At 39.1% G+C, this 21354-nt stretch overlaps 1 protein-coding gene and 1 long non-coding RNA gene across 2 annotated transcripts in view; one reads left to right on the top strand and one right to left on the bottom strand.

The window, feature by feature from the left end:
- Positions 1 to 140: 140 nt before the first annotated feature.
- On the bottom strand, positions 141 to 11014 carry LOC109022359. The gene is made up of 3 exons (XR_002001219.2): positions 10290 to 11014; positions 10098 to 10192; positions 141 to 1193 (listed from the first exon to the last, which is right to left on the bottom strand). It is a non-coding gene; the product is annotated as an uncharacterized LOC109022359 (long non-coding RNA).
- Positions 11015 to 12648: 1634 nt separating this feature from the next.
- OXCT1 (3-oxoacid CoA-transferase 1) overlaps positions 12649 to 21354 on the top strand; it is an 85001-nt gene continuing 76295 nt past the window's right edge. The window contains exons 1-3 of the mRNA XM_015652686.3: positions 12649 to 12873; positions 16390 to 16498; positions 17837 to 17927. Of these exons, the coding sequence (XP_015508172.1) occupies positions 12802 to 12873; positions 16390 to 16498; positions 17837 to 17927 (272 nt within the window). The 5' untranslated portion in view covers positions 12649 to 12801. The remainder of the gene's footprint in view (positions 12874 to 16389; positions 16499 to 17836; positions 17928 to 21354) is intronic.

Raw genomic sequence — 21354 nt, 5'->3', positions numbered from 1 at the left:
AATGCTTTCCAGCCTGACTACAAAATTGGTGTTGCCCATAAAAGAAACTGAAATTAAGGCAGCACGGATCAAACCCACACTTGTTTTTCAATAAAGGTTTTTTTAAAACCACATTCTAATATTTACTTAAAATGCAGAAGTACAGCTGTGAAAGTACATTAAATCATCCTGAAACTACATACATTTGATTAGAGAAATGAAACACTTGCTTCAACATTTTGTCCAGCTTTAAATAATACCCTTCGTGAATTTCATAAATGATAGAGTTTCCATTGAAAACAGTGAAGAGAAAACAGTAAGTTTTCGTTTTAACAAAATCTTGCTACTATCTGACAATCATCAAATATTTTGTGCTGTCTATTTATAAAAGTACTACATTTCACTGTATTGTTTCCCTAGCCTTCTCCATATCTTTACTTGCCTGGAAAAAGCTAATACCTCAGTCCCTATTGCAGTAATGTAAAACAAATTCACACAATATTCAGAATTTTGGCAAATTGAATATTTTTAAAGAATAATTGACTAAAGACATTTTCCCATTTTGAGGTCATATGCTGTTCATTCTGTCATTGCCTGTGTTCCATCAAAGAACCTAAAAAAAAACCCAACCAACCAACCAAGCAAAACTCACCAAGCCTCCCCCCACAGCTTCCTCCCCCAAAAAAGTGAAAAAAGCTTTCTTCACTTTAGAAGTGAAAAGCTGTCTACTTACAAGCAGAGTTATTTTTGCTGTTGCCTGTCTTTTGTCTTATGAAAGAGTGGCCAAAAAGATTAAATACAACAAAAAAAGTAGAACCTAAAAAGAAAAATTGTGGTTTCTTCCCAAAATGGTTTGATTTTAGAAAAAGTCAGTGTTTTGATTGAATATGTGTGGTTGTTTATTCCTGCATAGTTGATAATCAGATACAATTTTTTTATCAAAGGAACTGTGTTAAGAATACCAAAATATTCTGGTAGCTAACCTATAAGTAGAGGAGATGATGCTTCATGCCTTAAGTACAACACTTTCCACATTGTCAGCTTTGAGACTGATAAAAGCTTGTGAGATTGAGACATCCCCTTAATCAGATTTCCTTGCTTTGTCCTTACTTCTCTTCAGTCTCAAGTGTTGCTTCTTTTCATACCTAGTCAAGTGAGCAGGTGCATCAGCCCTTAATAGTGAATGAGATGTCATGCAGCCTTCAAGATGTCTCCTGTAAAAAAAAACAAAAACAAAAACAACAAAACTTAAAGAGCCCTAACAACCTAAACCAGAGCAAAACACCAAATGGTCTGTTGAATCATTTGATAAAGGAAGTGGTGTTTCTTCTTCTTGTTCCTCAGGCACTGCTGCAGCTTACTTTAATTGTATCCATTTTAAAAGCTAGTTGTATATGCAGTGACTGTTTTTTCCCAGAAATTGTTATCCACTCTTTCTGTAAATATCCAGTGAAATTGTTTTGACCTTATCAGTTGCTGAGATCAAAGAGGTGTGTTTCTGTTAATACCAAGCTGGTAAAGTAGAAGGTGCTACAAAGATTTTAAAAAGTGGTGACACATGCTCCTCTTGGAAGATTTGTAGTGTTTGGTTTTTTTATTTCTCCCAACTTGATTTTATAATGAAATATGTGAGGGGGCAGAAGACATCTCTAGTGGCATTTTTCTTGGTATTTGTTTCTTTCATGCCCTACATTGTCCGACTGGGAGCTGGTTTGTGAGGAACAGAGATGAAGGACTTCTGGGCAAGTAACTGAGGGACTGCAGAGCCTGGAAGAGGGTCTTGGCTGAACCAGCATGGAGTTCTGCCTCTTCACTGCAGCTGGCAAGCCCTCACCCCAGGCAGCCTCTGCCTCTCTTCTGCCTGGATTGGGCTCTGAACAGCCTCGTGCCCACCCCTTCCCCAAGCTGTATTCCCGTGGGCACTAAACCTCCAAGCTCTGTTTTGTAGTTCATGGAGCTGCTGTGCTAGCCTTTTCCTCACACTTTGGAAAGTGCTTTGGTTTGAAGACTGGTGAAAGACAAGGTATTTGATTATTTGAGGGAATGGTGACCCCAGTTGCCTTATTTTTTTACTTAGAACCTGTTTAAATAAAATCCCTGTGAGATATTTCAAGGACAGTGGACTGGTTTGGGGTTTGCTGCCTCTCACCATTCCTCTCAGAGATTGGGAAACATAGCATTCAAGTTTCTAGAGTTTCACGTGAAAGTGCATAAAATGTTTTTCTGAATACCCCATGTTTAAAAAGAAATCCTTTCTGAGTGACACTATAAATTATGTTGAAGCAAAAAAATGTTTCACTTCATGTTCTAGGAAACAGTTATGATAAAATTATCTCTGGTGAGGGAATTCAGGTGGGATTTGTGCGTTTTCAGTGCCTAGCACTACCTGTTTTTAAGGCTACTGTTATCAATATGGAGGGAGTAAGGTGTTTGCTGTTTAGAGGCATGCTCTGTTCCTAAATTGATGGAAGAATAACGGGAATAGCATTGTTGTGTGTCAGCAGTGTGGTTAATGGAAGAGGGAAAGTTCATAATATTTTGTCCTTCAGGGACATTGCCACTACAGTTCTGATATTTTGGGTTTGTGTATAAATATATCTCTGTGTATATGTGCATGTATGTATACATGGTGCAAATGTAAAGTAGATTCTGTTGCTTCTTTCCTTCCAAACCACATGTTCTTCTTGGCCTTATGGAGTCGGTGTGTAAATGTGTGTGCTGTTGGAGAACAGGCTGGTTGTAATGATACACTTGGGAATTATTTTTGTCCTGTAGTATTCCATCAACACTTGCTAACTGGCCTGATATGTGTAACTGTGAAACTGGGCTAGCCTGACATCTCCAAATACCTTGGAACATACTAGAATAAGTAATGTCTTGGCTACTCGAGCCAAGTCATAGTTACTTGGCTTTAGTAGCTCTGGGACATATATTATTTATATTGAAGGCTAAAGAAATAGTGCTTAAACAGAAGAGACTTTTTTCTTTGTGTATTTAATATTATTTAAACCAGGGAAATGTCTTTAGCTTTAATCAAAAATACAGTATTGTCTAAGAAATGCAGATTTGCACGGCAGTGGTTGTTAAATTTTTATCATTATTAGGAGCTTCAAGACCTTTAATTGTGCAAATTTTCTTAAACTGTTACACTTAAAATAAATAATATTTATAATAACCTCATAAAAATTATTGGGGAAAGTAGCCAAGAGAGGAATTTTGGCGTGTTCAAGTGAACTGTATATGTTCATAGAATCACAAAATACCTCAGGCCGGAAGGGACCCATAAGGATCAGCAAGTTCAATTCCCTAATGTCCGACCTGAACTTCCTGTGATGCAGTGTCATTCCATTTGCTCATGTCCTGCCATGGGTCACCAGAGAGGGGAGATCAGTACCTTCCCCTCCTCTGCCTCCCTGTGCCTGGTTAGGAGGGTGCAAATTCCTGTGAGGTCACCCCTCAGCCTTCTGACTGCTAGCCATTTTGATCTCTAGAAAGAAAGCTAATTTACTTCCAGCAAATTAGTCCTCTGATCAGAGGTTATGAAGCCTGATGATCTCTGGATTTCTTACTGCTTGTTTTGGTTATGAATTGACTCCTAACGTTAAAAGGAAAAAAAAAATAAAAATGTTGTGTGGAGGTGGAAGTAGTTAGTAATGGAAAAAATTAATGGAATTACAAAGACAGAAAGATTAGATCAGACCTGATAAGACTCAAAAGCTCTTAGATTTACCCCTTATCTAGAAGATTCCTAACAGTTTTAGAGTCTGTGGTCAAAATTTGTGTTTAAAACTAACAAGGAGGGTATCACGGATGTTAATACAGATGTATTTGGCTAGTTTGTGTTTGTAGCAAATAAAGCAGTATAGCATGCTTCAAGTGCTGTATGAACTGGTAGAACTTATAAGACTGTATTTGGTACAGCATCTTAGAATGACACTGAATTACTATAATTTAAAAAATAGGTATTTGCCCTTATTTTGCAAGTATGAATAACTAGTTGAGGAGTACAAGAAGAGTTGGTTATAAAAATACTTAAGTAAAGATGAATTTATTAAAATGTGTTGCAGAATTTGGTCCTTTCATCACTGAAGCAGACATTTCTGCTCTTGAATATAAACAAAACAAATATTTGTATTTATGCCCATAACATATGGAACAGGGGTTTTTATTTATTGTATGTGAGTTTCATATGTTCGTTGTAGCTAATAATATCTGTAGGTCAATAGTATGATATGGTAATCACCTTTCAGACACTCTTCAAGTTCAAAAAAGGAGATACATGTTCTGTCTCTTTTACTTTGTGGCTTTGCAATTACCAGGGAAGGAGAGTAAAACTGGAATTTATTCAGAATAATGCTAAGGAAGTGGAAAATAATTTCAAATATTTCCTTCATGTTTGTGGGATTAAGGACTATGAAATGATTTCCAGAATCTAGAGTCATATGGAATAATGTAATGGGATTATTCATAATGTCATTATTCATGACATTATAAAGGGCAGTATTAAATTCAGACATCACTCTTAAAATTAGGCTATGTGTTTAGTCTGAAATTTCTCCACGTGAGAGCATTTGGTACTCACATTTTCAATGCCAAATGTAAAATCAGAGAATAAGGGTGATCTGTAATGGAATTTTACCTTTGAGTCAATAGATGAGAAATATATTTATTTTGGAGAGGCACGTGAATGCCAATGATTAGTAGAAGTTGCAGGTGTGTCATATTTCTGTTTGCCTGATCTTATATGGCTGTTCTTTGTTCTACCTGCTTTCTGTTTTGTTTATAGTTCAGGTGGTGCCCTGACAAAATGTGAAACAGCTGCTTTCTTACAGCCTGCTACTGGAACAATGTGGTACTGGATTTGAAATCGGTTCTGAACATCGAAGGTAATTTAGCAGTTTGATATCTGGTTGTTAGAGTGGCATGCACTGAACTTTGGTATTGGAACTGCTGTCCTCTAAAGTGACCTCCCTAGAACAGGGGAGCATTAAAGATTAACATATAGGGATTTTTTGCTGTTTGGTGGAGATCTGAAGTAATTTCTTTTCAAAAGAAATTACTTCTATAAGTAATGAAATGGTTTATTTTCAACAGGCAAGAAAACCTGCATTTTTCTATTACATGATTAATGAACAAAGAATGGTGTGTACACTGTATGCCTTAATGCAGACAAATGCTGCACCTGCCACATCTCATTTCCTTCTGTCAGTGTTGGTCTAGGAGAATTTGCTTACATCAGTCTTCAGTCTAGTCTCCAAATGTTACAGATCACTGTGTTTGTAATTTATGATATGATTTCACAGTGGACTTACAGCAAACACAGAAGTAATGTTCTTTGGTCAAACAGACTCATCAGTTACTGCATGTTCCCATCTTTAATTGTATTAATTATAGAGTCATGTGATGGTTTGGTTTACAACATCAGCTTTCTTGTTTGACTGAATGCTGCCCATTTCTTGTACAGACCTGGTATGCAGCTGAATCATCAAGGTGATGTGAATGTCTGTAAAATGAGACTGTAGCTTCCTTCTGAAACTGTTATGTGTAGTATCCCCAGAGAGAAACTTTATTTGGCTTTTACTGAAGTTTTTTTTGGCTCTGTAAGAAGTTTTATACAGTTAATTCCCTTGGATCATAGCAAAATTAAATCCACTAATTGGGGTGTTGTATTAATCTACATAGCACTTAGCACTAAAGCTTTTCTTGTTCTTCTGGGGTTTGTCTTGAGGGAAAAAAACCCAAACCAGCCAATCAGCTATCCTGAAAGGATCATGCAATGGATAAGAATAAATGTGTGCCTGAGGTATACATGAGACAGGTGTCATGTCTTAGTCTGGGAAGCATTACTCTTAGAAGAAAATTAGTTTAATCAGCTACTTCGGTCTCTTGACACTTCTTCCCGCTCTCTATGACACTGACTTTTAAGTGGTGCTTATGTGATTGCATCTTTCAGATGAATGTGGCTGGAAGGCTCATCTGTGTTAAAAGCCTCACAACCTGTTTTCCAGTACTACAGCTGGATGTTCAGCTATGTAAATTGATGCAGTGCCCTTGCTTGAGCAAGAAGTCCTTGTTTGTTGTACATTAGGTGCGGAGGAGGATATGAAGTGTCTGTGGTGTTCTGGTTGGCTACCAGTGAGTGTCACTGCCAAGAGTCCCTCCTTGAGCCTATGTTCAACTAAATAACGCATCTTTCAACACCATAAGAAAATAAATATAAATATACTGATTTTGATGACCTAATCTTGTCATGGGTAATTAATCTGTTACAGTGTGCAACTGTTGAAAAGGCAAACTATGATAATGATAATCAAGGTTTTACCCTGTGAAGTAAACAAAAAATTTGAGATTGTTGACAAATTTTCTGATTCCTGTTGTGCATAACTTGCAAGCTAAGCGAAATTCTTCTAGTGATTTCTTATACATATAATATATATACTCAATAGAATTGTGCTACAAGCAAAAAATATCATGCTTATCACTTGGATAAAAGATCTAGTCATGTGAATTATACATTTTTTAATTATGTGAGAGTCTTGAGACCTTTTTGCCATTCCCATAGCAATTAGTTTCAATCCAGTCTGGTTACCATTACTGGTTACCATTGCTACTTAATGTTCTCTATGCCAAATTTGCTACAAAAGTGGTCCATTGGTGCCTGCTACTCTGAAGTGAGGACAGGCATTGGTGCTGAGAAGACAAATGTCAGACCTCAAAGCCATTTGCCACAGGGTGTCACCAACATGCTCAGTACAGTCTAGCTTTTAACCAGGACATTTCATGGAAGTGATGTCAATGTGAAATGATTTTATTTACTGGAACTGCAAAACTCCAAAACCAGAACATGGAAGTCTTCATCAAACTGGCCTGTGAAACAAACTATCAGGATTTCTGATGAAATGGTGGGATAGGCTGAAACTGAGAGCCAGAAACCCAAAGAGTTTTGCAACAAGCAACTGTGTGCTTGTAAATGCAGGGAATTTGCTGCTTAGGCTTAGCAGGCTTTGGAGCTCCTTCTGTGTGTGTATTTGTACCAGTTTTAAAATCAGATTTGCTTTACTAAAACCAGGTGACAGCTGAAGGAAAACATAGTGCTCTAAGGCTAATGGATTCTAAGAGGCCATTCAAAAAGATGGAGAAGTGAATTGTAGGAGTAATTAGGAGTGTAGGAATGATAGGTGATTTAAATCACCTTCCAAAAGAATTAACAGCAAAAGTTTCATATTTGCCATGTATCTTGTGGGCCAGTTGTTATATTCCTTAGTAATTCTGTTAATTTGCTTGTGACTGAGAAATGAGATGTCACTGTAAAGGACTTTCTGCTTTTAGATATGCAATTTTTGGACTGTTGAGAATACTAACCAAGCCATTGATAAGCTGCCACTGTAAGTGGGAAGCTGTTCTGAACTCCAGACAACTGCTCATTCTGCAGCTGGATGGACTAGAAGAATTAGGCAAAACAATTAGCATCCAAACCTGTTGGAAGATGGATTGGTACTTGTTTTGGTTTTTTTTGGTGCATGCATAGAATTGTCTCCCTTGTCAATAGGTGATAAAGTAATTGCAAAGGGCTTAGATTATGTGCATGAGTTTGCGTGCTAGATTCCTGTAGACAAGAAACAGTGCTTTAATTAAGCTCCACACTCATGAAATAGATGGCAAAGTTCAAGTTTCAAAGAGGAAACCACAGTTGCAGGTAAAACCTGCTGACTAGGCAGGTGTTGCCTTTCTTCATTTACAGCTCTGGCAGCTTGGCCCTGTAGCACTAGTAGGTGTGGGATAGGGTGTGTGCATGTGGTCTGTTTACTGTGTACAACCTCTGGAAAAGAATACCTGCATAATCTTATTAAGGCTCTGCGTTCGTTTTGTATGTTGTGTATCAAATGGAAGGAGTAAAATTGGTTAGCTAGCAGTTTTACAAAGTCTACCTCGGTTCTGTTTTTATGGTACATTCTGTTACTCTTCAGGTTTCTTTGAATGAACCCTCTGTGGCTTATTAATGTAACATTGCATTGCAAAATCCAGAAAAGCCTGTTACTGTAGTGCTACCAAACATGAACTGACTTGCTGTATGACAGCTTCTCAAGATTCCTGTTTACAGTGTTTTGTTTCTGTAGCCACTTTTGCTATGTGTACCCTTACAGCACCATTGGTATGGAGTTTAAAAACCCCATTCTTTTAATTTGACCAGAAGGTGTACGGGTGAAGACTTTCCAGTTTTGTTGCATTCTTGCAGCAGAAAATTCCTGGCAAACATGAGGAGGCAGAGGGTAGTAGCATTTATCCCATCCTCCTTAAATATCAATACACAAACATACAGAACTTGTGTAGTTGATGTCTGCAAAAACTGCTGAACAGACATTTTGGGGTTTCTTCACTCCTGCTGTAAAGGAATGATAAGTCACTTATCCTTTCTCCAGAACTGTTAGACATACTGACTGTCGCTGTCAAAGGTTATTGCACTTAACTTAGACCGTATTAACACCAGTTAGTAAAAGAGCAATATACAATCATGAATAGAAGTGCCAAGGATCATGCTGAGTAATAGACTCTGTGGTTCTATTTAAAGAAAAATGACACCTTAAGTGCTGTATGATTGCACCTTGTAAATACTGTGCTTTTGAATTGAGATGCAGCATTTGCAGTGGGGAGAAAGTTTGAAGTTCTGTCATTTTTTTAAGACTACCAAATTGCAGTAACTACTTAACTGTTGATTTAACTGATGATATTTCAGTGGCTACTTCTCAAGTGCTGTTAAGATTAATAATTTGCTTTGGTAACATTAATTCTCAAATTTTGAAGAGCATAAAATATTCAGTGGCTTCTAAGAAGTTCTGCATAGTTGCTTATTTTAGCTTGTAATAATATTCCATTATTGACATATATCTGACAAGATATAAAAGCTTCTGTATAATTTATATGAAAGTAGGGCATTCTACCTAAAATAGAGTCTGGTATAAGGAAAATTAGACAAGTATGAAATCAACAACAACAACAACAACCTTAAGATTGTTTTTCATTGTATGGAACGCCTCCTCCAGTTAGTGGGGGGTTTTGTTTGGTTTGGATTAATTTATTTTAGTTTTATTTTATTTTTTTAACTTTTAAATATTTTTATTAATTAGATGAGCTCTAGTATTCTGCAATATTCATTGTAACAAAAATATTTAAAAACTTACTATTATCTGCTCAAGAAATCCTTTAGGGGTAAAGAACTGCTCTTGCCAAAGGGTTGTTGGTTCTTCCTTATTATGTAGCTTCACTGTCCTTTCATAGTTTGGTATCCCTCTTTACCTTAAGCTTAGGACTATAAAAGGAAGGTTAGCAAAGAGATTCCTCAACAGGTTCAGGTGTGGTTTCCTTCCAAAACCTTGTCTCTGTGCTTTTCTCATTTCCTTTACGTTTCCATAACCATCTAGAAAATGGCTTTTAGGGTTTGGGAGGTTTTGTTATTGTTTGTTTGTTTTTCAATTTGATTTTGTCTTTTGTATTTATATTTAATTATGTTTGAACTTTCATTTGTTTAATCCCTGTTGACTTTTAACATATATGGTTTTAATCAGACTTGTAAATATTAATTTTTCTTCTTAATGACATTCCTTTCACTGGAATCTTGTTAATAAGTTGAGTATTTAAGTTCCCATGGCTTCCTAGTGTGATCATTAATCATGCAGGTAGCAGCCGTTTTGTCTTCCCCTAGTTATATATGCTGTAATTGCTATGAATTGATCTTAAAATTGTTGAATGTGTTGCACAGAGCTCGTAAGTATTTTGACATTCTCATCATATTTGTAATTATTTAATGCTTTTAGTTCAGTATCACAAGTTTTGTATCCTCTCTTTGTTTTCCCTTTAGCACTCCATTCTCATAGGAATATGAGGATGCCATGAAATAAGGTTTCAATTATCTTTGACTTGCCATCCCATGTCAAGGGAATCAAGTTGGTTGCACTTCTCAAAGATGAACATTACAAATGCTCTTGAATGAATCATAAAAATAATACTTTAGTATTTTGAGAAATAATCGAAAGCATTGAAACACCAAACTCTTGTTTTTTATTAGAACTGAGGCTTATTAGCATGTTGAAGATAAGTTTAGGTGTTGTCTGTGTCTTTACCTGCTGCATACCTAAATGAGCTTTCCCTTCTCTGTGGCTCCATATGTGGTTTTCATCCCTCACTAACTGAATTTTCCCATCAAGTTCCACTGGGTCTGAAAGAAAGGTAAATTGCTAAATTTTAATTAGCCAAACCTGGGTCAAGCATAAATGAATTTATGAAAAAAATGATTGAGAAACGAAGTCCTTTACCTCAGAATTCCAGTTCTTCCCCCTGTGCAGGTAAATCAAACCTGTGAACTACCTTCTGACTCTCTGATGGCTTTTTCAGACAACATTATTTCACTGTATTTGTGTGCTGACTTTGACGTCTTATGCTTGGTAGTAGTATAAGTAAGCTGGTGTTATACAGTGTATATAATGATTAACCTGTGGTAGCTCCAGAATGTCTACCTGCTGACTTGTTCCAGGCACCAAGGGCTCAAAACTCTCCTCATTTGTAAATGCTGTTGAATTTGGAAAATGTTTTGACTCACATTTACTGCTGTCATGTGATTTACTTCACTAAACAAAATAATGAAAAATTCTTGATCATTTTAGAGACTTGTTTCACACTGGTTGTTTAGTTGTAGTTCTCATTGTGTGAAAAGCTTGCAGACATCTTAAAAAAATTGATGATCTACTGTCCTTTCTAAACTACTACAGAACAAATAATTTTATTATTATTATTTCTTCCAGTCATATTTGGAGCTTTTCTAAGCCAAAAAGAAAGCCTGCAGTCCAAAGTGTGAACTTTGCAGTTTTTTAATAATTGCATTAATGTAATCTCTAGTACCTGATAAGGAAAATTTAGTTAATAAACTAATTTATGTAAGTAGAGTAACCAGTTTTGAATAATAGATTTTCCAAGGAGGAATTAATACTCATCACTATATGTACTGCATGCAGTTAGCCCCCTTCCTTCATTTTTCAAGGGAGAACACTGCTGGAATCCAAAATAGTGCAAACTCCATGCAAAATGAATGCTAGCTGGGTATATAAAAAGTACTCAACACTGAACACTTTGATGGTTCTAGAGTGCACACTACTGGTTTAAAGGAAGATAGCTTACTGAACTGAAGAGAATAAATTTTCTTTAGGTAAGTTTTTCTATGCTTAGGGAAATTTTGTTATGAAAGGAAACATGATTTAAGGAATTTACTTGTTTATATGAGATCTAGGTAGAACCAAGGTTCAGGAATCCAGTGAAATTTTATACAGGTGCTTAGTCCCAGAAGAATACAAGCTGTGCTGTTATTTTGGTTTTAGTTCATTATGCCCCTGTAATTTGTAGCTTTTTTCACTTGGAACCATCCCGGACTTAACTGACTAGCTAAATACAGTGAATAACTAGAAAACTACTAAAAACCTTCACAATAGTGAAGGTGTCCTCACCACATTTCACTGGTATCTGCAAGGTTTGCCTGTTTTGTGAACTGTAAGTACAGGAACCAGCGTTTTCAAAATGCTTATATAAGAGTGGCATGCCACAGGCCACGGACCACCAAAAGCAAGGTGGGACCAATGTTCTGAATAAAATGGGTGGTTTCTGCAGAAACACTTTGTAGACCAGCAACACACTCTGAAGACATTGTTTTGCTTGTAACTTATTCTTCCGCATGTTGATTAGCACAATGGCAAATTACAGTGAGGCTGGCAGCTGTGTTGGAAACTGCCTGGATACAAGACAAGGGTCAGCATGACCTGCCAGAAAGTGTGACCTCCCGTCATGTGCGTGAGAAGAATTTGTGTTTTCCTGCCTTTAAACAACTTCTCACTTATTTTTTTTTGTGAATCCTTCTGTTGCATTGGGCATCTTTAGGCATGCACTGATCATTTGGGGTATTTTTAGGAAGTGTAAATAATAGCAGAGGCATACTTTGAATTTTCCTTCTAGCAGCAGCAAAAGGGCCAGCAGTTCCCATCACGTGGCTGCTGCTTCAAGTATACATCTATTCTAGTAACATTTTCCCACCTAAACATAGCATCCCGGCGCCCTGTGGAGACCATGTGCTTTTTGGAGTCTGGGTCACCCTGATACTGAGGCACTGGAAATTTAACCACATAGCTTCTGCCCTTTGCTTAATTCTTGTGCTGCTAGTCCTTGGTCACAGTGACAACACAGAAATTTAAGCCACCGTAACTTTACGGGGCAAACAGCTGAGGTGGCACATCCGAGTTGTCCATCTGTGGAAATCGTGGTAAAGGAAACAGGAAAAAGGAAGGAAAACCAGGAAAAACTCTTGTTCTCTGAAGTGATTGTAAGATTTTGACACTGATGTGCCGCTGGTTGCACGGTTTGCTCACCTAAGTTTTGCGCGGGTTCTGATGTTTTTTATGAACAAACGGCTGACGATGGAGCGGAGGTATCGGTGGAAACTACAGGAGGGGGGGCTGCTCCCTCCCATGGGACAGCGCTCGGACCGAGCTGCCTGTGCTCGGCAGCCGCGGCGCGGCTGGACAGCTCTCCCGGGTCCCGGACGGAGCCGGCTGCCGAGGGGAGAGCGGAGGCGCTCAACTCTCCGGCCCCCCTCAAGTCAGCGGCCCCGCCTCGGGCGCACCGACGTCAGCGCACGTCAGGGCCGAGCCCCTCGCCTTCCCTCCGCCCGCGGGTTCCGCCGTCCCGCCGCTCCTGTTCCCCGCGTCCCGCGTTGTGCTCCCGCAGCCACCGCCTCAGCCCGGCCCGGCCCCGGACCCCGCTCCTCGACAGCCACGCAGCGCGAAGATGGCGGCTTTCAAATTCCTCCTGCCGCCCCTCGGCCGCCGCATCCTCCTCCCCGCAGCGCGCAGGGCTGAGGTAGGGGCGAGGGGCGGCGGGGAAGGCGGGTCCGAGCCCCTCCGCCTCGTCCTGCCCGCCGGGTGACCTTGGCGGGGACCCGGCTCGCCGGGATCGGTGTGTGTGGGGTGTGGGGCGGGGGGTAGCCGAGCCCCGGGGTGGCGGCCGCCCTGCGGCCCCGGAGGAGTCGCTTCCCGCCCCGAGGGAAAGCGATGGCTTTGTTCTTGAGGGGCTTGTCCCGCGGCAGCCCCGCGGGGAGGAGGAGGGAGGGCTGAGCGCGGCTCCGCAGCAGGCCCGGGCCCGGCGGCTGGTGGGGATGCGGTGACCTTGAGAGGCTGGCACAGAGGGTTGGCTTTGAGGTTTTTTGGTCTTGTTTTTATATTTAATTTATTATTATTATTACTGTTTTTATCATTTTAGATCACCATAATTTCAAAAGGCAGCACACTTGCAGTGTGCTACTGTATATTCCCATGTTGCTCTCATCGCCTCCTCTCCCGGAGGTGGGCAGCAGGTGTGCACGGCTCGCTGGCAGCCCCGCCATCTACTGCTATCCATAAACGGATGCTGTGCAGCCATGCGGCTCCCTTCCCATGGGAAGCTTCTGTCAAGTCTCACATATTTACTGGTTTCCAGCCCACATGTAACTACAGCAAAATTATTTTTTTATGTCTTCAGCCAGAAGTGTCATTGTGGCTTTTCTTTATTTTACTTGAAAAAGCTCACCTTCCTCTCTCTGTGTTTACTACTACTGATATCTTTATGGTCAAATCTTAGCACTCTCAGATTTTGTTTTACTAAGTAATACTTTTGCTTTTCCAGATAATTAAATTCTGTTGATTATTCTAGGAAGGAGCTCATCTGTGCCTAGGTTACTTTCTTAAACCTGCCAGAATTGCTGCCAGTTCCTGAGGTCTTAGCTTACTGCCTTGGTGTGCAGGGAAGCATAGGTGATCCCTGGTGCTTCAGGTCCCTTAAAGCCCATTGCTCTCAAACAATGGGGTGGGTAGGAAAGAGACTAGGAGAGGAATGTATTTAAGATAGAAGAGCAGAAACACTTGTTAGAGACATCCTACCTGCAATTGTACACTTGTGTAACACATACGGCTCTGTTCACCACTGTTGCACACAGTTGGGAAGATTAAAGAAAAGGTACCACGTGGCCTCTGAAATATTTTCCTATGTGTGGGTACAGGGACACAGCAGAGGTCTGGCCTCCCGACAGCCCTGGCCCTTGGGCTTTCTTGCAGTCCTGTAGTACTGTGATTCCCAAGGCTGCCAGCACTTAATATTCCTCTGGACCTGCTCTGACAGGTCCATGTCAGACCTTCCTGTTCAGAGAATGCCTGCTCTGGATGCAGTGCTCCAGGTGGGTCTCAACAGAGCAGAGCAGAGGGGCAGAATCCCCTCCCTCCCCTGCTGCCCACGGGGCTCTGATGCAGCCCAGGACACGTTTATCTCTCTGGGCTGTGAGTGCCATGGCCAGGGCATGTCCAGCTTCTCACCCACCAGCAGCACCAATTAGTCAATAAGTTCCTCTCCCAGTCTGTACTCAGGCCTGATTTCCCCAATGCAGGCACAGCACCAGCCCTTGGCCTTGTTGAACCCTATAAGATTCCTATGGGCCAACTTGTGCTAGTCCAGGTCCCTCTGGATAGCATTGCATCCCTCCGGGTTATCAGCTGTACTGGTTAGCTTGGTGTCACCAACAAGCTGGATGAGCATGTAATTGATCTCTCTTTGTCATTGAGAAATGACAACCCCTGAGAGGCACCATGCATCACCAATATCCATCAGGACTCTGAGCCAATGGCCACTTCCCTCTGGATGTGGCCATCCAACCTATTCCTCTACTATCCACCAAATCCATGCAATCAAATCCATCTCTCTCCAAATTAGAGAAAAGCATGTTGTGGAGAACTGTGTCAAAGGCTTTACAGAAGTGTGCAGATGAATCTGTAGCCCTTCCCTTGTCCACAGATGTGGTCACTCTGTCACAGAAGGTCACTGGTATGATCAGGCAGGGATTTCCCTCACTGGCTGTCCTTGTAATGGCTGTCCTGAATCATCTCCCAGTCCCCCCTGTGCCTTAGCACAACTTCTAGGAGGACCTGTGCCATGGCCTTCCCAGGCACAGAGGGGAGGTTGGCAGCTTGGTAGTTCCTGGGGTCCTCCTTTTTTACCCTTTTTATAAAGATGGGCACAGTGTTTCCCTCAGGGAATTCTAAAGGGACTGCACCTGACTTTTCAAGTACCATTGGTCAGTGGAGAAACATTCATGGTATAATTTGGCATGCAGAAGGCAGTTTTTCTCACATTGTTTCTTATGACCCATATACTGATTTTTTATTGACCCTATCAAAGCAGAGGAACATCAGTGTCTCCACTGGGAAGGAGGTAAGCTTCCATTCAGAAAGGTTTTCTTAATATTCAGTATAAACTCCTGCAGCTTTAATTATAAAAAGAGAACAGCTTGTGTAATATTGAAACAGAGCCAAAATTTGTTGCCCTGGCTATAACTGTAGGTAGCTCTTAAGGGAACTCTTCAGGGAAGAATTGGACTATTGTCTTCAAAATGTGTAATTTATATTGTTTATTATATGTTTATTGTTGTTTCTCCCTTTTTCACAATGTATTTTTTTTCACTCTTTCTATCAAGCTAGGATTTGAAAGACCATTAGGTAGTACTTTAGCTTCCAGATTTTCTGAATTTATTGAGACTGTTTCAACATAGTGACTTAGGTGTCAATTTTTTCTTCTGGTGCCTGAACAAATATTTGATTATTTGTTGTAATGTGTGGTATTTGTAGTAAATACTCAAAGAGAAAAAGATGACCTAGGTACATAACAGTGGATACATAAGTTATGATGACTACTGTGTAATGGCTTTGTACTGTGAGGTCCAGGTTTGGGGATTTGTATTGATTTCCCTCTTGCCCTCCATATTTCTTGCATTTCTTGGAGTCTCCTTGATTCTGGGCTGTTCTTCAATAACATGAGGATCTCTAAGACTGCATTTGAAAGCTCCAGGATTGCACAAGGAAACTGGGGGAGGGTTCAGTCTGTGGAAGGGTGTCCCTGCTTACCATACTGCCGGCACAATGCTGTCCTTCCTGTTGTTCTGTGGCTTCCACTGAAATTTTGTGGTGGTGTTATCTTTCTTTCAGCAGTTTCTGTTTATGTTTAGTGTTGGGATGCCTTTGAAGCTCATGTAACAATATACAGGTTTAAGAAGTCTTTGGAGGGCTAAAAGTTGTGCTGAGGGATTGCATTTGTAGATATGTTTTCAGAAAGGCACCATTTGTCAGTAATTCAGGATGTAATTCTCTTGTTTCGGAGACCTGCACTGTACTTCCCTCCCTCCTCCCCCCTTCTCTCTATTCCCCCTCCCTCCCTCCCTCCCCGCTTAATATTTAAAGTAGCAATATCTTTTTGTATCTGTTTTTCCCCCTATCTAGCCAGAGGCATGGTCTTCATTACAAAACTACTGTATAATGCCTTTTGTTCATTCACTTGTTTCCTTTACTGTTGTTGCAGATTTGTGGATGCTATTTTTCTACCAGCTGTCATCGCAACACCAAATTTTACACTGATCCTGTTGAAGCTGTAAAAGATATACCCAATGGGGCAACTATACTTGTTGGTGGTAAATATTTAAATTCTTTGTGGATGCAATCATGTTATGTTAATGAGATACTTTTTACTCATTTATCTTGTTTCTTTTACTGTTAACTAATTTTAGAATCCATGAAATTGAATGATTTTTTAAACACCTGGTTTCCTGCGCTGCTGATGAGAGGCATACTCCTTCAGTATGGAGAAAATCCAGGTTGTGTCATAGGGAAAGAGAAAGAGCCTCAGAAAAATATTTTTTCCTCACTAGCAAAAACTGGACTCTAATTGAATCCAGAAAATGAGCTTGGGAATTTTCAAGATAGCATTCTTATTTCTCATAGTGAACAAATACAATTTGGCTTGATTATTTCTCTATATCCTTTGACTGCCTTGTCTCTGGGCCTCTGACCTTGAACAAAGCCTGTTTCTGAATTAAGAAATGAAGATAATACTTATCTATGTTACACTTACTGCTTATGTGTGATATTTCCAGAAGAGTCAAGAAGTTGCGTCATACTAACTTTCACTGTGAGTTGAGCTGTTGGATATTGTAGATTGTAGCTTTCCACAATTTCATCCTGTTCAATTTGCATTTAAAAAAAGTGATTTATCTATTTCTTAGGTTGTTTTAATATTTCAAAAAAAATGAATGTAACATTGTAAAACACTTCAATGGAGATATGTAAAGAGGCAAAAATCCTTCTGCAGGAATTTTTTTGTTGTTGTTGTTATTGTTGCTATTTCATAAAGAAAAGATTTGAGACCAAGATAGGCTGGCCTTGATGATCTCAGGGGGTCTTTTAGAACCTAATTGGTTCTGTCATTCTGTGAAAAGGTAGTGCTTGTAGTGTGACATGCTATTTCATTTTAGATGTATTTGCATAGGAGTACATACTTTTAGGAGTCTTGTGTAATAGGTGGGAATGTGGGGCTCTTGTGCCTTGGTAGAGATCTAGATTATTGTGATTCCAGGCAGGTATTATCCCGAGTGTGTTCAGACTCCCAGCTGAACAATGTAATTACAGGCTAAGCTATGAGATGTGCAGCAAAGATAGGAAGGTTAAGTGGGTAGGAAGAGAAGGAGGAAAAATGAGTACAGGGTTGAGGACACACGTAAGGAGAGCTGTGGTCATGGACCCCTTTCCTAAAGGCCCGCTCTGATGGGTAAAGAGCTTTCATCCAAACTGGGAAGTGTCTCGTGAGTGGGAGATTCCAGTACTAGAGGGCAACTCTATCTGGAAATGTTGATTTATTTAGTTGACTAAGGAGCTTGTTCTACTCAGAAAAGATTTTTTTATTCCCATAGTTCTGAACATTCTATGTTCTTTCAAGATTTGTTACATAAGCAATTTTCTTTTATTTTGTGTAGGTTTTGGATTGTGTGGGATTCCTGAAAACCTTATTGGGGGTTTACTGAAGACTGGAGTAAAGGGAATAACAGCAGTCAGTAACAATGCAGGGTAGGTATTCATATGTCTGTGGTTTAATAAGTGCAGACTAAAGATTCCAATTATGTGAAAATGCTGATATATAAGAAAAAGATCTTTCTTTTCACCATCATAATTTTCATATAAACCAGACAGCTTGGTTTGAAACTGTTATTTTTGGAAGGAAGTAGCCCAGGAAATTCAGTACTATATGTATGCTTGACTTTGTCAGAGACCAGTTGTCATGCTGTAGAGGGTTGCAATTATATTACTATAAATATTTATATTTAAATTTTTGTATATTTAACTGGTTGATTGTAACTGGAAATTCTAACTTAGAGGCTTTAAATGTAGTATCAGTGATTTTGTGTGTATGTGTGTGTTTTTGTGAAGTTCCAAATAGGGATATATTTTTTAAACTCAGTTTGGTGCTTTCTGACCCTCTTACTGTATTTCTGTAACTTCATAAGAACTCCAAGCAACACAAGAACAGCAGAGAATATCTATGAAGAAAGGATGCAGAGTCTGTTTAATGGGTTTTCAGATTTTTTATTTATATTTTTAAATGTGTGCCCCTTAAGAAATTAATGTGGGGCTGAAGTTGAGACTACTTCTTTCATGTATAATTTCTCATCTTCTCATTCAGGCTGTTTATTGTAGTAAACTCCACAATATGTAATGATCTCCATATAGAGAGATAACTACAACCGCTTCTGTTGAAGTGCATTGATAAAAATATTAATGAAATCAAATAAAAATAGTAATATGCAAAACACTAATTGCACATTAATTGGATAACGAATTCTTTGTATTGGTATTTGATACATACACAGTCAAACTTAAGCTCTTTAGAATATTGTGGGAAACAATTTCTGCTGGATGATGAAAAGAAGACAGAAATAATTTTGTGTGGAAGGATCAAGCACTAGAGTAGACATCATTGATTTTCCTCATAGTCTTATTTCTGAATAACACATATATTCACAGATAGAGATATTGCATAGTTGTTGCTGAGGGGGAGGTGATAGTCTGAATATGAGAAAAAGTCGAAAGAGGAGCACTGTGGAATAGGATTAAAAAAGGAGACATTTTGTATTGTATTCTGAATATAGTTGCTGATGTTATAGGTTAGAATTATTTTTTGTTGACATAATGTTGACTTTCCTGAAAGTTCTTTGGGTTTTGAGGTAGAAGTGATTTATGTAAAACTCTTGGTTGCTGGCAGGAAAGCAAAATTTAATCCCTGTTTTCTTGAAACTAGTTTTGTATGAACATTCATAAAAGTCTGGAGAGTTCTTCACAGAACAGTGTAACAATTTGAAAATGCTCAAGGGCATCTAGAGGTTTTTCTAAAAGTCTAGTTTGTAAAAATACGAGTTTTACTCTCCTGTTGAATAGTATAATTTATTTTGAAATGTAATGAATAATAAAATAACTGCTTCACCTGTCTTTTTATTTACTGTATTACTAGTGTGTGGAACTTAGCCTGCTATGGTTTGATAGTGTTTAGGAGCAAGGTTGAAACAAGGTGGAAACAAGGCTGAAGGTTTATTTTTTTATCAGAAATAAAGTCAGAATTCCCATGACAGCAATTGATACCATTTCTAATTTTCTAATTAGCCTTTTAAAATGCATACTTTTCTAATGCCATGCATCTTCTTAGCATCTTCTAATACCATGTCCAAAAGCATAGTGGTATTACCAAGTATTGCAAGACTACTAAATGCCTTTATAGCTGAAGTATCACAGCAATCATACACCCTACAGCAGTCAGTATTCAGTACAGTACAGTATTTAAAGGGTGAATTGTTCCTGTAATGTTAAGGTGTCAGGCACCTTCTTGAGTAACTTGCCACTTTCAAATTGCCATATGGTTTAGTGTGCTTTTCTGTGGTGACCTTGTGCTGCAGTTGATGCCTGGCTGTGTTTCAGTTTCTTGACTGCAGCTGCTTTCTTTTCTCCAGCTCTTACAGCAAATGGGAGGTAATTGGTCAGGTTTTCTTGTCCTGCGGGGGTTAGCAGGCAGCTTGTAATTGGAGCAGGGAAGGAGCCAAGCGCACAGACAGCCTATTCTGGAGAGCAGTGCAGCTACATGGATTAAATCACATGCCTTTCAACATACGAGAACCACAGAGTGTTACAGAGCTGTCTGTTTATAACTAAAATAGCAGTAATGGAGACAGCAATTCGCTTACATCTAAGGGAAGGCAGTAATTAGGAAGTCCTGAAACATTCTTGCCAAATTTTCTAGCTGGAAACAAGGCTCAGCAGAGCCTAGAAATGCTTGGCAGTGTCTGGAAATAACTTTAAAGGACTAGGTTGTTCACAAGTTCACATCCTACTTACTGTTCTGTACTGCAGTGTAATTGGGAAGAGAGTCCTTCTGCAAAAACTTGTTCAAAACATGTAATTGCTGTCAGGTGAAGTCCTGGTTTTGTCCCATTCAAGGCTTTTCAGTGACAGGTTGTACAGTAGTGTATGGGGTGCTCTTTGTCTTTGAGACACTGCTCAGCTTACTGTCTGCTGCTGCACATTATGCTCATGTTCATGCTGTGTGCTAGCCAGTGAAACAGCACCTTTAACAGCAGTTACTCTTTTGCCAAGCCAAACAAGGCAAAGTGTTTGAAAGTGAAGCAGTTCAAATATCCAGTACCTCTGGTATTTACACAACTTGCTGCAGGGGAAACTGAAGCTTGTGAACGAGGGCAATAGTGCAGTATAACTGCAATAGATGGGTATACTTCTAAAATACGACCTCTCATACCTTCTCTTACAACTTGTTTTGCTTATATTGTTCATAGTGTAAATACTTTATTTACACTGTGTTTTTATAAGGCCTTTAAATTGAGAGTATTCTCAGTAGGCTACCAAAAACCATTTTATAACAGATTATCTTCATTCTTGTTCTAATTTGGTTCGTTCCACATTTGCCAGTGTTAAAATTAATAAAATATATATAAAAATAATAAATAAATGAAAATGAATGAGTAGATAAATAAATAAATAAGTAAGTAAATAAATTAATAAAAAAAAAATCTTGTTTTAAGCATTGATTCAGTAAATTCCCAACACAGCTGTGATTAGTGTACTGTACCTTTTCGGCTGTTTTCTCATCTCCATGTAATTTCATGTTGTATACTAATTTCAAGTTACTTGGAACCTGGAACTTGGATGGCTTGGCTCAGCCTTTGCTAAGACTTTCCTAATGCAGACTACCTGTTGTTTCAGGACCTGTGTTGCATCAAAAACTATCAACATAGCCAAATATTTTAAATGAAAGTAAAAAATGTGCATTGTATTATTATTTTTAATTAATTGTGCTTAATAAAATGGATAAATAATTTCGGCTATAATTACATACTGAAATCAAAATTTTCATTGTATCTATCACCTAAATAGGCTGAGTTTTGCAGAATGAAAACGAAGCCCATTATTTGTAATAGCTGTGTATGTGGTCTGA

This window comes from Parus major, chromosome Z (genome assembly GCF_001522545.3).
Source record: "Parus major isolate Abel chromosome Z, Parus_major1.1, whole genome shotgun sequence".
NCBI lineage: Eukaryota > Metazoa > Chordata > Aves > Passeriformes > Paridae > Parus > Parus major.
This window is presented reverse-complemented; position numbering and strand designations above follow the sequence as displayed.